A 14,497-nucleotide genomic window follows, 5' to 3' on the forward strand; every position below is an offset into this window, starting at 1 on the left:
CAAGAGACTCAAGCTGATGCGTTCTTGAGGTTGAGCGTAAGTGCAATTCCTGCTATATAAGTATCCTGTATTACTGATGCTGTCGTCCCAGTATCCTTATGGTGCAGTTGTGGTCTATGATCACTTTTCATTGATTTGCTTATTTCTTCCCCTCATGTTAGTTGCACTAACGGCGCTGTGGGTGAGCATAAAAATCACCACAAACCTTTGGAAGCTGAGACTCATGCTTTCACGCGAACATTCAGTTATATGACTACATACTGTGCATACCCGACATGGCAAGTACAAATTACCTTAAGCATCCCAGGGTGTACTGATCTGTAGTCGGTGCAGGTCGAGTGTATCGTTGAGTCTCGATGGGGGCTCGCCATGTTTTTCTATCTAGCCTGCAGTCACTTGCCCTTTGCCTTCGTGTCAATGAATATGCTCGGTGAGTGTCCGGCACACATCCCCATCTTGCCTCCCTCACGATGTGACTTTCAGCGGTTTTACAGCCTGATGCCCCATACCCTGTATGTGCAAATTGAAGCGTTGCAGATGTTCGAAATTAACCCATCCCAATCAAAGCTTTGCCGCTCTTACGAAATCGCCAATATCTGTGAGTCTGGTGAAGCTTCCCCCAGACACCTACTGACTCCGCGCCATAACTCATGAGATATAGGGGTTCTATCGACGTTATTCGTTGAGTGTGGGTATAACAATTGGATCACCTACCAATTATTCTGCGCTTTGACATTATTTCATTGGTTCAGGTATTTTCTTACTTAGAGCATATGCAGTATGGGGACGGAAGACGTGGATCGCCATATTCTCGATTATCAGCGTCATTGTGAGTCCAGTATGCTATGGAAGCTACGGCTAACAATATCTAACTCATCTTGTGCAGGCCTATTTAGTACCAATTTTCATTTACTTCAGGGAATTTTGGTCAGTCTCTGGTGTGTATAACTTCAAGCTTCAAGTTGTACCCTGCGTCTTCTTAGCTCCTGATCTCACAGGGGAATGCTGGATTCCTGGCGCTTTCGGATACCAGGATGCGAATAGTAAGAGTATGTATGTGGTTTTCGGCCTACTGGCTGTTGGTGAGCTACGTTCGTATTGGGAGTTGCTGCTAACGCGAGCTTGAACTTACCGCATGCACACAATTCCAGAAGTATTGATTATGCTGCTCTATGGCGCCATCAAGGGTCATGATAGTTGGAAAATCGACAATCGTCTCGTGCGTGGTCTCTTGCAACAAAATCTATTGTATTTCAGCTGCAGCCTTGGTTGGTTCTCGCATACTATCAAACACGTTTCGCATATTTACTGGCTGAATGATACAGTTTTGACTCTCAGTGTCATCCTCGCGACTTTTTTTTTTCCGGTAAGTTAATGTGTACATGAGAAGCCATTTCATTGACGCAAGACACAGTTTCCATTTGCACACGTGGTGGCAGAGTTTGTCTACTCTCGGTTTTGAGGCGATGGTTACTTAATGAGCAGCAGATACCAAGCCGTTCTGCAACCCCTTTTAGTCACGCGAATGCACAGGAACTTTCAAAGGTCGGACCGCGCTTCTTGTGGCATACAGACAGACATGTCTTTCACAACGTGGACAGAAGGAGTCTCAGATATCATATGACAGTGCGCTTCCTCTGCTAAATCATCATGATCGTGTAGCTGACACTCGTTGATCAAGAGACAATGCCATGTGCCAACCATAAATTATGTGACCATTGCGCAGTCATGCAGGCGTAGCTAAGAAATGGATGACGGAACTTGACTGGAAATCAACCCGTCGAGCACGGGCTACCTATACTTTTTCTCTATTCTCCATTTGACTATTTATATATTTATTTCGTTCCGGTTACTTTCATATCGATAGACTAGATTTCTTTTTTTTGCGTCTCATCACTTCTATTTAATTGCAGAGTTGGACAAGCACCAACTCTTCGAACAGAACAAGGGCGGAATGCCTCCAGGATGGCAAAGGACTGAGGAGTTCGCTGCTTCCGACAACCTCCCTCAGCTCACGACTATGGCATATTTTTTGATACATTGTATAGTTTTGTATACAAGATTACAATCACAATAACTATCCACTGTGCACAAACCAGCCGCGACATGTGAGCAGACACAATGACCTATTGCTGTTTGATGGTCACTAGTAGTCAGAGCGCCCTTAGCGCCATTCAAAGGTATTTCGCCCGACCAAGATATCGTAACAAGCGGGACCCTTTGTCCATCTCCAGAGGCGGTAAGACGGAAGATGAAATTTGGTGTATCAATATGAAGGCGGCCAAAGTCAGAGGAAGGTCCTATGCACAGTTAGACGATCTTCCGAGTTAACTTGAACAATCCTCACAATGGTCCTGCTAGTCATCACTCAAGTACTGATTTGATTTTTAAAACCGGTTGACCGTCGAGCATTCACTATTGTACAAATACACTATTACTTCAGAGTCCTTTTCCATCTTGGTAGCATGCTAATGATACAGATTCGAGGCAAACATCGCTTAAACTAAACGTATACCATGGCGGCTTCACGCGATCGTGATGCGCTGGGGTTGCTGGTCTGGTCCAGCCTTCGGGAAGCACACAGTGAGTACTCCGTTTTCCATCTTCGCGTGGATATTCTCAAACTGAACGATGCGATAGCCGTAAGCAAAAAATATCAACACAAAATTTACATGACGAGTTTACTACTCACCGTGATTCCCTGAGGAATCTGAAGGGTCCTAGAGAACTTGCCATACGAGCGCTCCTGCACCGCGTAGCTACCCTGGTCGTAGTTATCGGAGCGCTTTGACTCCCCAGATATGGTGAGGCGGTTTCCGTGGACTTCGACGTCGACATCCTGTTGTTTGATACCAGGAAGTTCGAACGTCGCGGTCACTGTCTTGGTCTCAGCGTTCTCGTGTAGGTCCATTCTGTGTCGGTGCGGGTCAGCGCTATTGTGAACACATGCAAAGGTATACTATACTTACCTGGGGAACGGCTGATCACGACGATGAGTTAATATGGTGTTGCCCTCGATGGTAGGGGAGAGATGAAAACGAGCATTGAAAGTATCGTCAAATAGCTTGTCGAATTCGGTGGATGGAACGTAGAATGTGCGCAATAGAGACATGATTGAACGAAGAAGTGATAAATGTTCGACTGAAGGCACTTAGCTGGTTATTGGTCGAAGCTGAATTGGTTTGCTGGAGTCTGAGCGACTCTGGCCAGCAGTTATATATCACATTCGTGACATGATTATCTCGATGATACCAATGACCTTCTAGAAGTTGCTCGGTGTTTGATTCAATGGCGGACGATAACATCCTGTAACGTTCTAGATTGGTAGCATTGGTTCGAGAATGCCGCCGGAACTTGGTGTTGAGTTCCAAGACTCCTGTTTACGAGTATTTTGTTTTTTTTTACAAGAAAGGAAGGTTAATATCTAACGTCGTTGACAAAATCACGTACTACGGCCCACTAGTGGTAGTACTACATCGCCGCATTCACAAATGCATGCTAAGCTTATGTGATGACGAGCTACACCAATGTTATCTCCAGTGAGTGGACATTCACCGGTTGTTTCTGATATTAAAAATTTCCCCAGGCTTGTAGGTTGCTATGCACCGCGCGCAACTCCTGGATGCAGTGAGCACAGAGCAATATCCTACAGTCGTAACATGCCAGAATATGTGCGATAAAAGAGGGTGTGCGTCTCCAGAACTCCCGAGTCAGAACTCAAAAGAGCGCGACCGCTCTCATACGCGTGCGGGGGTATGCATCGAGCGAGAGGTATGCACGGCCTATCAGCACTTATCTTATTCCCATTCTTTCCGCTTGACACGCTCAGAGACAGCAGGCCGCCAGGCCACGTCGAACGGCGTCCATTGAGGATGAAGCGCTGAATGCCGAATCTCAACTGTGGACAAGACCTATCTCAGTATTGTTCCTTTGAATAAGAAAAGTGGCTACGATTTGAGGCTTGAGCGCAACATGCGACTTATTTTTGTTCGCATTGATTTCACAAAACGAACCATTTACCCAGCCTCATCCACACACGTACTGTGGTTGTCGGAGTTCTCCTTCATCATCCTTGGCGAGGTTATAACGTTGACTGTCTTCGTTCCAACTCTTCCTGTTAAACCAACATGCAGTCAGTCGAGGGGATAACAGCCAACTCACAAGCAAATCTTTCTCCACTCTCGGAGATCATCTGCGCACTGCAAACTGTCGTAAGTGTTTGTTCTATAGGCACTCGCGTCTGCACATAATGATGTTCTTTTGCTTCAGCTTGCACGTTGCGAAGTAACTGTATGTCTATTGAATGGCATTTGTATTGACCATTACTAGATTCCAGACCTCGAAACTCAACATTCCAAGTTTCCAAATATTGATCAGTCTGCCATGGATGCAGACGGGAGTATCGGCGGCATCGTCACCAAACGCCAGGAGCAGCTGGATACAGTTTTGCGCGAGATATCAGGCCTGGAAACCGTTATGGATGGTGCAAAAAAGGTTTACCAGCAACTAGCTGAAAAAAGGACGGCATCTCGCAGTCGATGTCTCTGTACATGGGTGTTGTGTCGAGTCTCTGGCGCTTGAATCTGACCACCAACTGCCATCGGAGCTACAGGCGCCCCTGCTGCTGATTGGAGTATGTCGACAATAGAGGGAGGTTGCTGTCGACATGCCCAGTTTATGGAGCAGGCTGTCTGTGAAAGTTGACTTATCATATCACTAGTGGGAGCCGCAAGCCTTCGGTTATGGCCTATTGCTCAAGCGATCACGAAGGTATCCGCTCTCGTTAACTCTTTTCTGCGAGGAAACCGATGCGATGAAGATACGAAGCCTTCTTCAGCCCTACATCAGGCAAATCTCGACACTCCCTGTCACATTCGGACGAGAAGTACACCAACCCGAACTTTGTTACACGACCTCCCAGCACTTCAGGAACTGGCTATCCAGGAGGGACGGAACTCGTATGATCACTTTCCAGTTATTCCACGATCTATCAAAGACTGCCGCGTACCTTGCGCAGTCTCAAGGTGGTTGACGGTGTTTCAACACCATGTGCTTAACTTCTTTCGGTCCCGTCATGGCCCACCTAACAAATCTTGATATCGTCACACTACAGCAACCCGGTGCAATCCTCCATCTGCTCTAGCTATGCCCCAACCTCTCCTTGCTCAAGATCCACGTACGATTTGGCTACAGACTAGAAGACCTAGAGTCATTCACGCACCTCAAGATACGACCCCTCATCAGGGAAACGTAATTCACTACAAAGTGCTGCAGAGCGCTCTGTAGTGTTCTGGCACAATCCAACCCGCTGATGCTCCACATCCGACGCCAATGTTCGCTTGCAGATGATTTATCCAGCTTATTCAACGCTCTCTCGCTCCCTAGTTTGCGGGTGCTTGAAGATCACTGCAATAATGGAGCACCATGCTTCCATGAGCAGTTGAGGGCATTTTTGGCACGCTTGAAGTGTCCCCTGCAAAACTTGGTTTTTAGCGCTTGGAATATACCGGCGGTGACGAATCTGGAGTTAGAGTATCTTTCCTCCCTCAAAATACGGTTAGAAGAGGATCGCACTCAATACTCGTATTAATACTCGATCAGTTATTGTACATTACGATATATCTGAAAGGGGTGCCACTGGTCTTTACATTTTACTACAACCTGGGCATTTAAACAGAACTGGGCTCCCTTATAGTGTGTCCGAATTCACATGTCTCCGCACCTCCCTTCACTGTAGATGGGCCTTTACACTGCACTGCGGTGCTAGCAAGTATAGTTGATCGAACGATCGAGGAAAGATGCAGCGCTTAACGCGCTAATTAGAGTAAGAATTTATGGTGGAAGATACTATAAGTTCTGAAGTCTGCTGGAATCGTGGAAAGCACTGAGACATATTCTTGGTCAGAAACATGCAGTGATATGGGATTATTGGGATAGCTGGAATTGCGAATACAAAAGGTATGGTAGGCATGGTTTAGGCAGGTGACTGTCGTTGTCCTTGAAGTGAAGTCCGTCTATCACATCGAAAATCACAAAAGGAACTGTATAGCTCACTAACGCAGTCCTCCAGAGCCAGAGTCAGACCCATGAGACTCCAATCGAGAACCTCGCTTCTCGTTTAAAGTCAACTTGCGGAGAGTTCAAGCTCGCGTGTAGTTGAACATCTAACTGCCAGATGTAGCCCACCACCGCCGGTCGAGGTTGAATCCCCAAACTCCAGGGAGAGTAGGGGCAAGATCTGTCCTATGTAATAGGGCACTTTGTGTTGCAGAAATGGAGCATTCATATTAACTGAATAAAGCGCCACGGTAGGATTGGAGACCATGATGCACGAGGACTAGCTCAAGCCGTGGATCAGCGACAATGGTCACACGTCCACGCTGGTAGAAACCTGCTACTAGCAATGAGGCAACGCTAGCTCGAAATATAACCGAATCGCTTACCTACTAGTTCCTTGCATGGTTGCCATGATGCAAAGACATGGACGTTCCTTGCGCTATTCATTTCGATAAAGATCGTTTGGAAGTGTTCATGATAGGAGTATTCAACGTAACAACCAAGATGAGTTTAAGTCTCCAAGCTACGAGGCATTCGTACAAGACGACCTGTCTGTCCACGCCCCATGAATACTACAATGAAGCAAAGCAGGTCGTGAGTGCGATTAGTGAAACCATTCATGGAAATTTTGAGCGTATGTATACACCATGCAGAGTTAGCGTCTATCAAAGCAGTGTGGCACCAGATGCTGGATATTTAAGTTAACACGTTCAATAGTAAACCCTAGATACCTTGTCAGAATCAAACCCTAAACGTGTACATGGTTCCTCTCACCATCTATCAGCCCTCTACCACCTCAGTTCCACCCATAAATTCACTCCCATGACCACGAAATATGCGCCTACTAAACAAAATCCCCACATACGACTCAGTACGTACCCGTTCAGCGGGACGACGACCAGCGTTGCGATGAGCAATGTCAGTAATCCGAGTGTACTGCTCATGAGCGTATTTGAAAAGTGTAGTCTGTATGGCTCGCCACCAGCTTGCGAAATCACGTAGGAGCCGGAGATGCCGACACCGAGAAGGATGTTGACCATGGGTCCACCGAAACATGCAGAGAAGCCCATGATTGGGGCGAAGACCTCAAGGGTGGGTCAGGCGGTGGAAGGGTGGGAGAAAAGGAAGGAGACTTACAGCTACGCTCATGTTTGCTACGAGATCCGCGAGGGAGTTACCTACTGCGAAGATCGTGAGGCCGATTATAGCATCCGAGAGTCCAAAGATGAAACCAAATGTCTGTGTAGGTCATCAATACGATGGGAGGTGTGTATAGGATAAGAATATATAACGAACCTGCAGTACATTGACAGCCTCATCAGCGATTGCCATAATCCATGCAATCGAAACCAAGAAACCCATGCTACACCGGGCCATACGTGCAGTAGGGTGGCTTCTACCATCCGCAAACACGAGCACAAGTACAGCAACTGCAAGTCCGCCCACAATTGTTCCTAACACGAGGAATATGAAGTGATCCGCATCGTCTGAATCAAATAATTAACAGTCAGCTCACATTTCAAAGTCCAAAACCGCAGGAAAGGGAAGCGGGAAAAGAGAGAACACACGCACGGAATAACACCCCTAAACAAAACAAAGGGCCTAGGACGCATTGTGCAGCCATCAGCCATTTATTAAACTCGATTTCGTGGAGATCCGGCTGCATCACTTCCTCCGCAATCAACGCACGCTCAATACCGTCTTCCTCAAAGTCCGTCAACCGGCCATCCTCACCGGCGTTATGATGGCGCTTGTGCATTTTCTCCGATGCGGATCCATTAGAGTCATATGGGACCACGACCACAGGTAGAGTCAGCGTGAGTGCCATCACCGCAGGCGCGGCAAGAAGACTCGCTATTTTCCCTAGTGTATTCTTTTCTCTGAAGTGATGTAGCGCAGGGAAGAGGATGTAATACGTCTTTTTCACGACCCGCCATGCACGCTTGAGTTTCGACGGAGGAACATACGGCTCCACTTCTGTCGTCGTGGTGGACGCGGTGTCCGTTGGTGATGCAGGAGTGTGAGAAATAGATGGAAAGGGTGACATTGAAGCAGAGGTGGGTGCTTGCACGTCGATCGCTAACGATGATGGTTCTCGACCCTCTGAAATGATGTCATTCACAAGTAGCCTGGGACTGCGCTCATCCAGAGGCAGTCCTCCTAACGTTGAGTCCCAGAGGTCCTCCTCGTTCAATGGAGTGCGGCTTGCATGGCTCCCGCCATGTCGGTGGTAGTGGCCACCCGCGTAGGGGGTGATGGGGCTGTCAAAGATGGACAAGCTGCTAGAAGTGGCGTGTGCCTGTAGGCTTGCCACCACCTGTCTGAACTCGAGCGCCCCGACCAGCGAGAAGGACGGCATCTGTGAGAGGTGGGGTGAACTCAGGGGTGAGGGAGTACGGTCTCCACCAGGGGACTGTGCATGGAAAGAGGATGACAGTGCACGAGGGTGTGAATTTGGGAGTGCAAGTCGTGGAGGTTGGGGACACGATGCTGCCCGGTGCCGCGTTGGTGGCGAGAGAGGCACGGTAAGCGTGTCATCGGGAGGGGTGGCTGTATATATTCATGGATGAACAAAAATAGAATGGTAGGAGTGAAATGATAGAACAGACACGCACCTACGTCATGATAGGGTTCTACTACAGTTTCATCCTCGCCATATTCCGCTCGGATAAGAGCTTCAAGCTTCTCCCTTCGATCGCGCCGCCGCTCCCACCAGCTCCCCACGACAACGACTGCGGCATAACACACGTACATGACTACCAAAAATGCGCACTCTCCTGCTCTGATGCGGCCATCGTGGAGTATCACGAGCAATATAATGACGGAAAAGGTAAAGAAGCCGACGTCCCTTAGAAATGGGGTTCGCTCGACCTTGAATGGCTTGATGATGCACATGCTGCCTACCACGACGCTTACTATAAACGAGGCGGCTCCAAGCAGCTCTCCGATGGCAAGACTTCCTGAGTCTGCACGCATAGCGGAGAAAGTGCTGAACACATCCGGGGAGGCATTTCCGAATGCGAGAAAGGTGACACCAGCGACGTTTTCATCGAGACCTAGGAAGGTCGCAATTGTTGCCAAGTTCGGAGTGAAGAAATCAGATGCAGATATTCCGAGTGTGCTGAATAGAAACAGGAGCCAGAGCACTAATCCAGCGAAAATCAGAGGCCGGAAGGGTGGGGAAGCGCAGAAGTAGTAGGACAAGTACGGAATGCTCAGAAATGTCTCAGGCGATGGACATGACTCCATAACATGTGCACATTGTAACGAAAGGTCCGAGTAGGATAGAGGAGAGCAGCTCTTCTCTGCAGTCGTCATCGGCGTTGGCCCGAGTCCATTCCGCTTCCAAAGGGACTGCGGCAGAGACTGGTGTTGGTAGGATTGGCCATATCGACTCTGTGACCACAAAACTGCGTTGACGATGAGGCATGTAACAAAGACAGCCTTTGCCCCCGCGCTAGACATGGTAGGAAGACAAAGTAGGACCTTATGTCGGGGTTTCCACGAGCTTATACACTGACGCACTTAAACCTCGTGCCTTTGATTTATATTTACCACTTCGATGATCAAAATTGTCCTACTTTCCTACAAACTTGATCTTCTCAGTGCTTATATGTTCCAACTTCTTGGGCGCAAATTTCTTGCGGTTCTGGTCATGCGATGTGGAATCCAATCCAGACCTTTGATCATCTTCATCTTGAGCACATATAGTCACATCTACAAGTCATCAGGCACTGGTACCCCTTGGATATCGCTCTTCAGTGCTGTATCGTAATAAGTACCCCATTCTTCACTACTATCAAAGACATCGATCTACTACATTCTTTGTGTGATAGAATGCAAGACGGGCAGTACCGCGCTGACTAGTAGCATGCTTACCTGGGACTGACCTACACATGTTAATACGAAGGCAGGGTCATCAACCCGGATATGAAACGCCCTGAAGACAATTTGAAACATGAGTTCCGAAAAGCGACTCACTTCGTCCAGGAGCTATCTATGTTTTCGCCATATAGAGACGCGTTTGCGGGGAACCATGGATCACTGGTACATTCTGGCGGGCCGCTTAGAGAAATCATGAAACACCATTTTCAGGCGGCCCGGAGTCGAAGAATCTGGCACTAAAAGGTTAGTGTGAATGATGTAAACGCGAAAGACGTGAGGTTAGATTGTAGGCTTGAGGTGCACCATTCCACGCCCGAGTCACAAAGATCAAGTGCTTCCAGAACACGTCTTGCGAAGAAGCAACTAGGCCGCAACGATACTTCCGAATGTACCTGTAAGGTAAGATTGAACTCAAATACCAGAGACATAAATGAGTGAGCGCACCAGATCAAAGCACATCCACACAAGCCAGAGTAATATGGTGGGCGCGATGAAATACAAGAAACGTTTTTGGGACTGCTTGTATGAAAATCCATCAAGTGTATATATTCAAGAACATTGTGATTCTTCCAATGATCAGTACATGGTGGGTATGCACACTACCAAGACGGAGATCATCTCCGAACACCAACATTCGTAGCAGTGCGACCGCTCTGCGACTTCCACCCCATCCACCCCACTAGGACGTTCTTGGCAAATATTTCTCCAAAGCCTAGCATCACCCCGTTCACAAAAGGAAGGAATAGATTGATCGCAAGAGAAGAAAGCAGCAAATTCATTCGTGTCCGTGATGCGATTGAGCTGTCAAGTAAGGATGGGATGGTGGAGGGTGGCACGTTGGAAGGCTTGCGTCCTGCAGAATGTTGCTCCTGAGGTTGACAACGCCCTGTCGTTTGTTGAAGTGCAACATGCGGCGGAGACGGTGATGATGGAATAGATGTCTCGGGAAACGACATAGATGGATAGGAAGAAGTGGGAGACGAATCTATATGTTCCCATTTCTGTGACGGAGACCCACTATCCATCTTAAGATGTTGAGGGGCGTGTAAATGACTCGACGGGCCCTTTGGTTCATCAACAAGATGCCCAGAATCCGTAAGGGAGGTCGAGGCTAGGGAGGGAGACGAAGAAGCCAATACCTCGCTTGCAGCGGCGAATGAGGACGTAATATGGGAGCCCAATGCATCCCAGTTTTCTGGCTCCTGGCCAAGTGCTTGCCGTTCTTCTGCTTCGCGTTTCCTAATCTGCTCCCACCGTGCACGCTCGCGCTCCGCTTTAGCACGAGCTTCGGCTGACTGAGCACGCCATTCCTCTACCTGAGCCTCATATTCTCCCTTCCATGCGTCCTCTTCGGCTGTTTCAGAATCTTCTTGTACCTCCAAAGTTACTGTAGGTGCATCTGAGAGTGATGCAGGAGCGGCCGGGGCAGCAGCAGCACCAGATTTAGGCGCGATGTCTGTGGACTGGAAGGCAGTCGCCAGTGCTGACTAAAAATCAAAAAAAAAAACATTAATCACGCACTAGATTACCAGCACTAAAGAGATACCTGGAGCATGTGCTCGTTGCTTTGCTCGAGGGAACTTGTGTCTGACATCGCCGCGATGCTCCGAGTCGATTGAGTCTCTATAAGGCTCAGTCTGTAAGTTATTTACGTCTGGTCAGATGGCAAGTTTCTCACGGTTCGGCTCGTTGTAAATTTCCCGGTGTAGGTTATGGGGAATCAACTGCTATGGACTCGAACAGCCTTGGATTTAGCCAACCTCCTCTACCGCCATGATCGTAGAATGGTGCACCCAATTCTTGGACCCGCGAGCTTCCAAAGACCTTGATATCCCCCGCGCACTCATCATTCTGAATCAACCTTTTAGTGTTAGCCTGTTAAAGACCCTCTGGGCCGCCTCCGAATGGCGTTCATGCGCTGACGGCGGCGCTAATCGTTTATATGATATCTTGGGCACAAGTGGTCATCCAGACCTTCGAAATTCGTAAGTCTACTCCGAGTCTTGCTTGCGCTGCAGTGTATGGCTAGTGACATCAAGTCTAGATTTCTCCCTGATATAGTGAAGGGTGATCTCGACTCTTTACGGGACGATGTTAGATTGTACTACGCTTCACTGGTAAGGCCTGTGTTTTGATCAACACTGTCTCAACAGTCCCCCAGAATGTACCAGTAATTTACGATTCCAACCAAGATTCTACGGACCTCATGAAATGTGTGCAAGCACTTGAAGAGAAAGAACGTTTAACTGGACGGGAGGTAGTACCAGATTTTTTTGGTTCACTACCAGAATAATTCATCCTTCCAACAGTTTGAGATTGTGATCCTGGGAGGACTCTCCGGAAGGTTGGATCAGACTGTACATACGCTGTCATACCTCCACAAGCTTCGTAAGACCCGCAAACGCGTCTTCACAGTCACCGACGATAACGTAGGATGGGTTCTTGATGAGGTAAGTCGAGTTACTTTTTCAGTGCTGTATCTCACCATTTCAGGGTGAACATCTCATCCACATCAACCACGACGTATTAGGGCAAACGTGTGGGCTCCTCCCTGTCGGCATCGACTCGACCATCCTGACGACGACTGGGCTGCGGTGGAACCTGGACAACACAGAGTCATCATTTGATGGACTTGTGTCCACATCAAATCATCTCGTACCAGGACAAGACGTCACGATCAAGACCTCCAAGCCAATCTGGTGGTGTGCGGAGTTACGGGAACACTGAGAACATACGCTCCTACATTATTGCATAATTAGACTTGTATCTTAGATATACTATAGAGTATACTGTGTAGTTTCTTGTAGTACTCGCTTGGACATGCGATGTGGGGAATTGACGGGTCTAGAAGGCGGCCGTGATTCAGCGTGTTCTACCTTGGATCCACCTCTTTATGGTTACGCAAGCATCGTGTCCGTGTGCTATTAATAGAGATCTTAGGATGATTCACCTACTAGGGTCTGCCTGGGGAAGACTAGGCCAAAGCCAACCATCATGAGCCAACCAGAAATCACCGTTCTCTACTTTGCTGCTGCCTCAACAGCGACTGGCTTGACGGAACAATCGATTACCCTCCCTGCCTCGCAATACCCACTCTCCTCATTGAGCAGTTTCTTGGTGTCATTGCATCCGGACGTCGGCCTAGACAAGATCCTTCAGTCTAGCCAATGGAGCGTAAATGCAGAGATGGTGGACAACGTTGAAGAAGTGACATTGAAGGGAGAAGAAGAAGTCGCTATCATCTGCCCTGTGTCAGGTGGATAAGATCGCCAGAAATATCTCTCAGAAGTCTCGTGGTACGTTGCAGGTGAGCATGCTTCAAAGATAAGACTATAATATTCTCATCGTGCTTTTACTTTCAACGTTTCCCCAGGATGAGCTCAGGCCTGGAATCAGTACTGGTCTTTTTAGCTGGTGTTCTCTTTGTATCTTTCTACTCGGTGACACATCAAAGTCCGTATTCCAAATCTCGTTTGATGATGGACGATATGGAGAAAGGAATCAGCTTAGACAACAAACGATTGCCAGCATTCACTGCTCGACGCCTGACGCAGACTACTTTCTTGATCGTCGAATGGGATGACGTCTTCAATGAACACCCATTCATCTATGCCAAGGTAGTCCCATCCGCTAAGACCATCCTCATCATCGATACAGGATGCGGTGGGGCTACACATAATCCGGAGATTGGTCTGAAGAGCTTAAGGGAGTTCATCGAGACCGTCGATGTTCCTGATAACAACGGAAAGCCTCTCAATGAAGGAGCGAAGATGAAGTATATCGTGGTGGAGAGCCACTGCCATTATGATCATATCCGTGGGTATTCTTCCTGATTCAACTCATCGATTTGTTGATCGCTCCCTGAAACTTAAAGTTGGTGTGGAACCATTCGCCACCGACAGCCCCATTCTCGGCTCAAGCCACTCGCCTTCCTTCGTCTCTCCAGAGAACTTCCCTGCAAACTCGGAATGCAATGCTCAGGGCTTACGAACCCCGATTTACGAGCTCACTTTGGTACCACACCTACATGAGATCACCTCATCGTCAGGTTTATCTATGGGCCTCACAGTCTTGCATACCCCCGGGCACACTCCTGACGAGCTTGCCTTGTGGGATGCAGACGAGAAAATGCTATATACCGGGGACACTCTATATGAAGATGATCCCATCATCTTTCCAACCGGGGGATCTTTACCCGTGTGGTTCTCTACCATCGATCAACTCATCGAGCTCGTGAAAACGCAACCCGACTCTGAAAATGTGATGATCAACTGCGGGCACGCTACTGCTCTCCGTCCTGCACTTGAGGTGCTCAGGACGTGTAGGAAGTTCATGGAAAATGTTGTCTCTGGTAAAGAGCCGCTGAAGAGACGTTATTTGCGTCGAGGGACTTGGTGTGTGGAGTTTAAAGAGGACAAGGGTAGATTCTCTTTGATTTGTCCTGAGAGGCTGGTGCTCGAAGCAAAGGGTGAGGTAGTAGCATGATAGGTTCAAATTTGTAAGGCTGTTGGACTCCAGCTTATGTTCGAAATACCACACTCGTGGTTCCAGTGTC

General features: G+C 48.1%; 8 protein-coding genes across 8 annotated transcripts; 5 read left to right on the top strand and 3 right to left on the bottom strand.

Moving 5' to 3' along the window:
• The first annotated feature begins 244 nt into the window (after window positions 1-244).
• Window positions 245-2,086, top strand: HD556DRAFT_1326198 (uncharacterized protein). The gene is made up of 13 exons (XM_041301540.1): window positions 245-278; window positions 334-430; window positions 484-512; window positions 568-598; window positions 662-688; window positions 753-829; window positions 887-938; window positions 999-1,091; window positions 1,152-1,268; window positions 1,326-1,366; window positions 1,415-1,440; window positions 1,489-1,626; window positions 1,682-2,086. Exons 1-12 carry the CDS (start codon window positions 276-278, stop codon window positions 1,622-1,624), a joined length of 729 nt encoding a protein of 242 aa, XP_041166387.1. The 5' UTR covers window positions 245-275; the 3' UTR covers window positions 1,625-1,626; window positions 1,682-2,086.
• On the bottom strand, window positions 2,067-3,379 carry HD556DRAFT_1326219 (small heat shock protein). Its single transcript, XM_041301541.1, has 4 exons — window positions 2,970-3,379; window positions 2,693-2,912; window positions 2,348-2,624; window positions 2,067-2,300 (listed from the first exon to the last, which is right to left on the bottom strand). Exons 1-3 carry the CDS (start codon window positions 3,110-3,112, stop codon window positions 2,526-2,528), a joined length of 462 nt encoding a protein of 153 aa, XP_041166388.1. The 5' UTR covers window positions 3,113-3,379; the 3' UTR covers window positions 2,067-2,300; window positions 2,348-2,525.
• A 748-nt stretch (window positions 3,380-4,127) lies between these two features.
• HD556DRAFT_1436950 (uncharacterized protein) lies at window positions 4,128-5,032 on the top strand (the record flags this gene model as incomplete). Its single annotated transcript, XM_041305628.1, has 5 exons — window positions 4,128-4,211; window positions 4,270-4,290; window positions 4,330-4,546; window positions 4,613-4,689; window positions 4,721-5,032. The coding sequence occupies 5 exons, from the start codon at window positions 4,128-4,130 to the stop codon at window positions 5,030-5,032; spliced, it is 711 nt and encodes a 236-aa protein (XP_041166389.1).
• A 1,813-nt stretch (window positions 5,033-6,845) lies between these two features.
• Window positions 6,846-9,522, bottom strand: HD556DRAFT_1225920 (Sodium/calcium exchanger protein-domain-containing protein; the record flags this gene model as incomplete). The annotated part of the gene is made up of 5 exons (XM_041297044.1): window positions 6,846-7,142; window positions 7,195-7,296; window positions 7,354-7,544; window positions 7,630-8,607; window positions 8,673-9,522. The coding sequence occupies 5 exons, from the start codon at window positions 9,520-9,522 to the stop codon at window positions 6,846-6,848; spliced, it is 2,418 nt and encodes an 805-aa protein (XP_041166390.1).
• A 646-nt stretch (window positions 9,523-10,168) lies between these two features.
• HD556DRAFT_479246 (uncharacterized protein) lies at window positions 10,169-11,952 on the bottom strand. The gene is made up of 4 exons (XM_041310725.1): window positions 11,621-11,952; window positions 11,489-11,565; window positions 10,387-11,429; window positions 10,169-10,334 (listed from the first exon to the last, which is right to left on the bottom strand). Exons 2-3 carry the CDS (start codon window positions 11,534-11,536, stop codon window positions 10,557-10,559), a joined length of 921 nt encoding a protein of 306 aa, XP_041166391.1. The 5' UTR covers window positions 11,537-11,565; window positions 11,621-11,952; the 3' UTR covers window positions 10,169-10,334; window positions 10,387-10,556.
• Window positions 11,716-12,669, top strand: HD556DRAFT_1225647 (thiamine pyrophosphokinase; the record flags this gene model as incomplete). Its single annotated transcript, XM_041297030.1, has 5 exons — window positions 11,716-11,927; window positions 11,972-12,059; window positions 12,104-12,202; window positions 12,252-12,392; window positions 12,436-12,669. The coding sequence occupies 5 exons, from the start codon at window positions 11,716-11,718 to the stop codon at window positions 12,667-12,669; spliced, it is 774 nt and encodes a 257-aa protein (XP_041166392.1).
• Window positions 12,626-13,476, top strand: HD556DRAFT_479190 (uncharacterized protein). Its single transcript, XM_041310724.1, has one exon. It carries the CDS (start codon window positions 12,937-12,939, stop codon window positions 13,204-13,206), a length of 270 nt encoding a protein of 89 aa, XP_041166393.1. The 5' UTR covers window positions 12,626-12,936; the 3' UTR covers window positions 13,207-13,476.
• On the top strand, window positions 13,431-14,427 carry HD556DRAFT_1225787 (Metallo-hydrolase oxidoreductase; the record flags this gene model as incomplete). Its single annotated transcript, XM_041297036.1, has 2 exons — window positions 13,431-13,758; window positions 13,817-14,427. The coding sequence occupies 2 exons, from the start codon at window positions 13,431-13,433 to the stop codon at window positions 14,425-14,427; spliced, it is 939 nt and encodes a 312-aa protein (XP_041166394.1).
• Window positions 14,428-14,497: the final 70 nt, after the last annotated feature.

The sequence above is a fragment of the Suillus plorans genome (genome assembly GCF_016647745.1).
Source record: "Suillus plorans strain S12 chromosome Unknown HD556scaffold_3, whole genome shotgun sequence".
NCBI classification, from domain to species: Eukaryota; Fungi; Basidiomycota; class Agaricomycetes; order Boletales; family Suillaceae; genus Suillus; species Suillus plorans.

What these genes read in the sequence shown, in the direction of transcription:
- HD556DRAFT_479246 (XM_041310725.1), bottom strand. Translation starts at nt 11,536, where the DNA reads ATGTCAGACACAAGTTCCCTCGAGCAAAGCAACGAGCACATGCTCCAG. An exon ending in GCAACGAGCACATGCTCCAG is followed by an intron (nt 11,430 to 11,488) that starts GTATCTCTTTAG and finishes TTTGATTTTTAG; the next exon opens with TCAGCACTGGCGACTGCCTT.
- HD556DRAFT_1326219 (XM_041301541.1), bottom strand. Translation starts at nt 3,112, where the DNA reads ATGTCTCTATTGCGCACATTCTACGTTCCATCCACCGAATTCGACAAG. An exon ending in CGTGATCAGCCGTTCCCCAG is followed by an intron (nt 2,913 to 2,969) that starts GTAAGTATAGTA and finishes GCACCGACACAG; the next exon opens with AATGGACCTACACGAGAACG. An exon ending in AGATTCCTCAGGGAATCACG is followed by an intron (nt 2,625 to 2,692) that starts GTGAGTAGTAAA and finishes CGCATCGTTCAG; the next exon opens with TTTGAGAATATCCACGCGAA.
- HD556DRAFT_479190 (XM_041310724.1), top strand. Translation starts at nt 12,937, where the DNA reads ATGAGCCAACCAGAAATCACCGTTCTCTACTTTGCTGCTGCCTCAACA.
- HD556DRAFT_1326198 (XM_041301540.1), top strand. An exon ending in TTACGAAATCGCCAATATCT is followed by an intron (nt 599 to 661) that starts GTGAGTCTGGTG and finishes CATGAGATATAG; the next exon opens with GGGTTCTATCGACGTTATTC. An exon ending in GGAATTTTGGTCAGTCTCTG is followed by an intron (nt 939 to 998) that starts GTGTGTATAACT and finishes CTGATCTCACAG; the next exon opens with GGGAATGCTGGATTCCTGGC.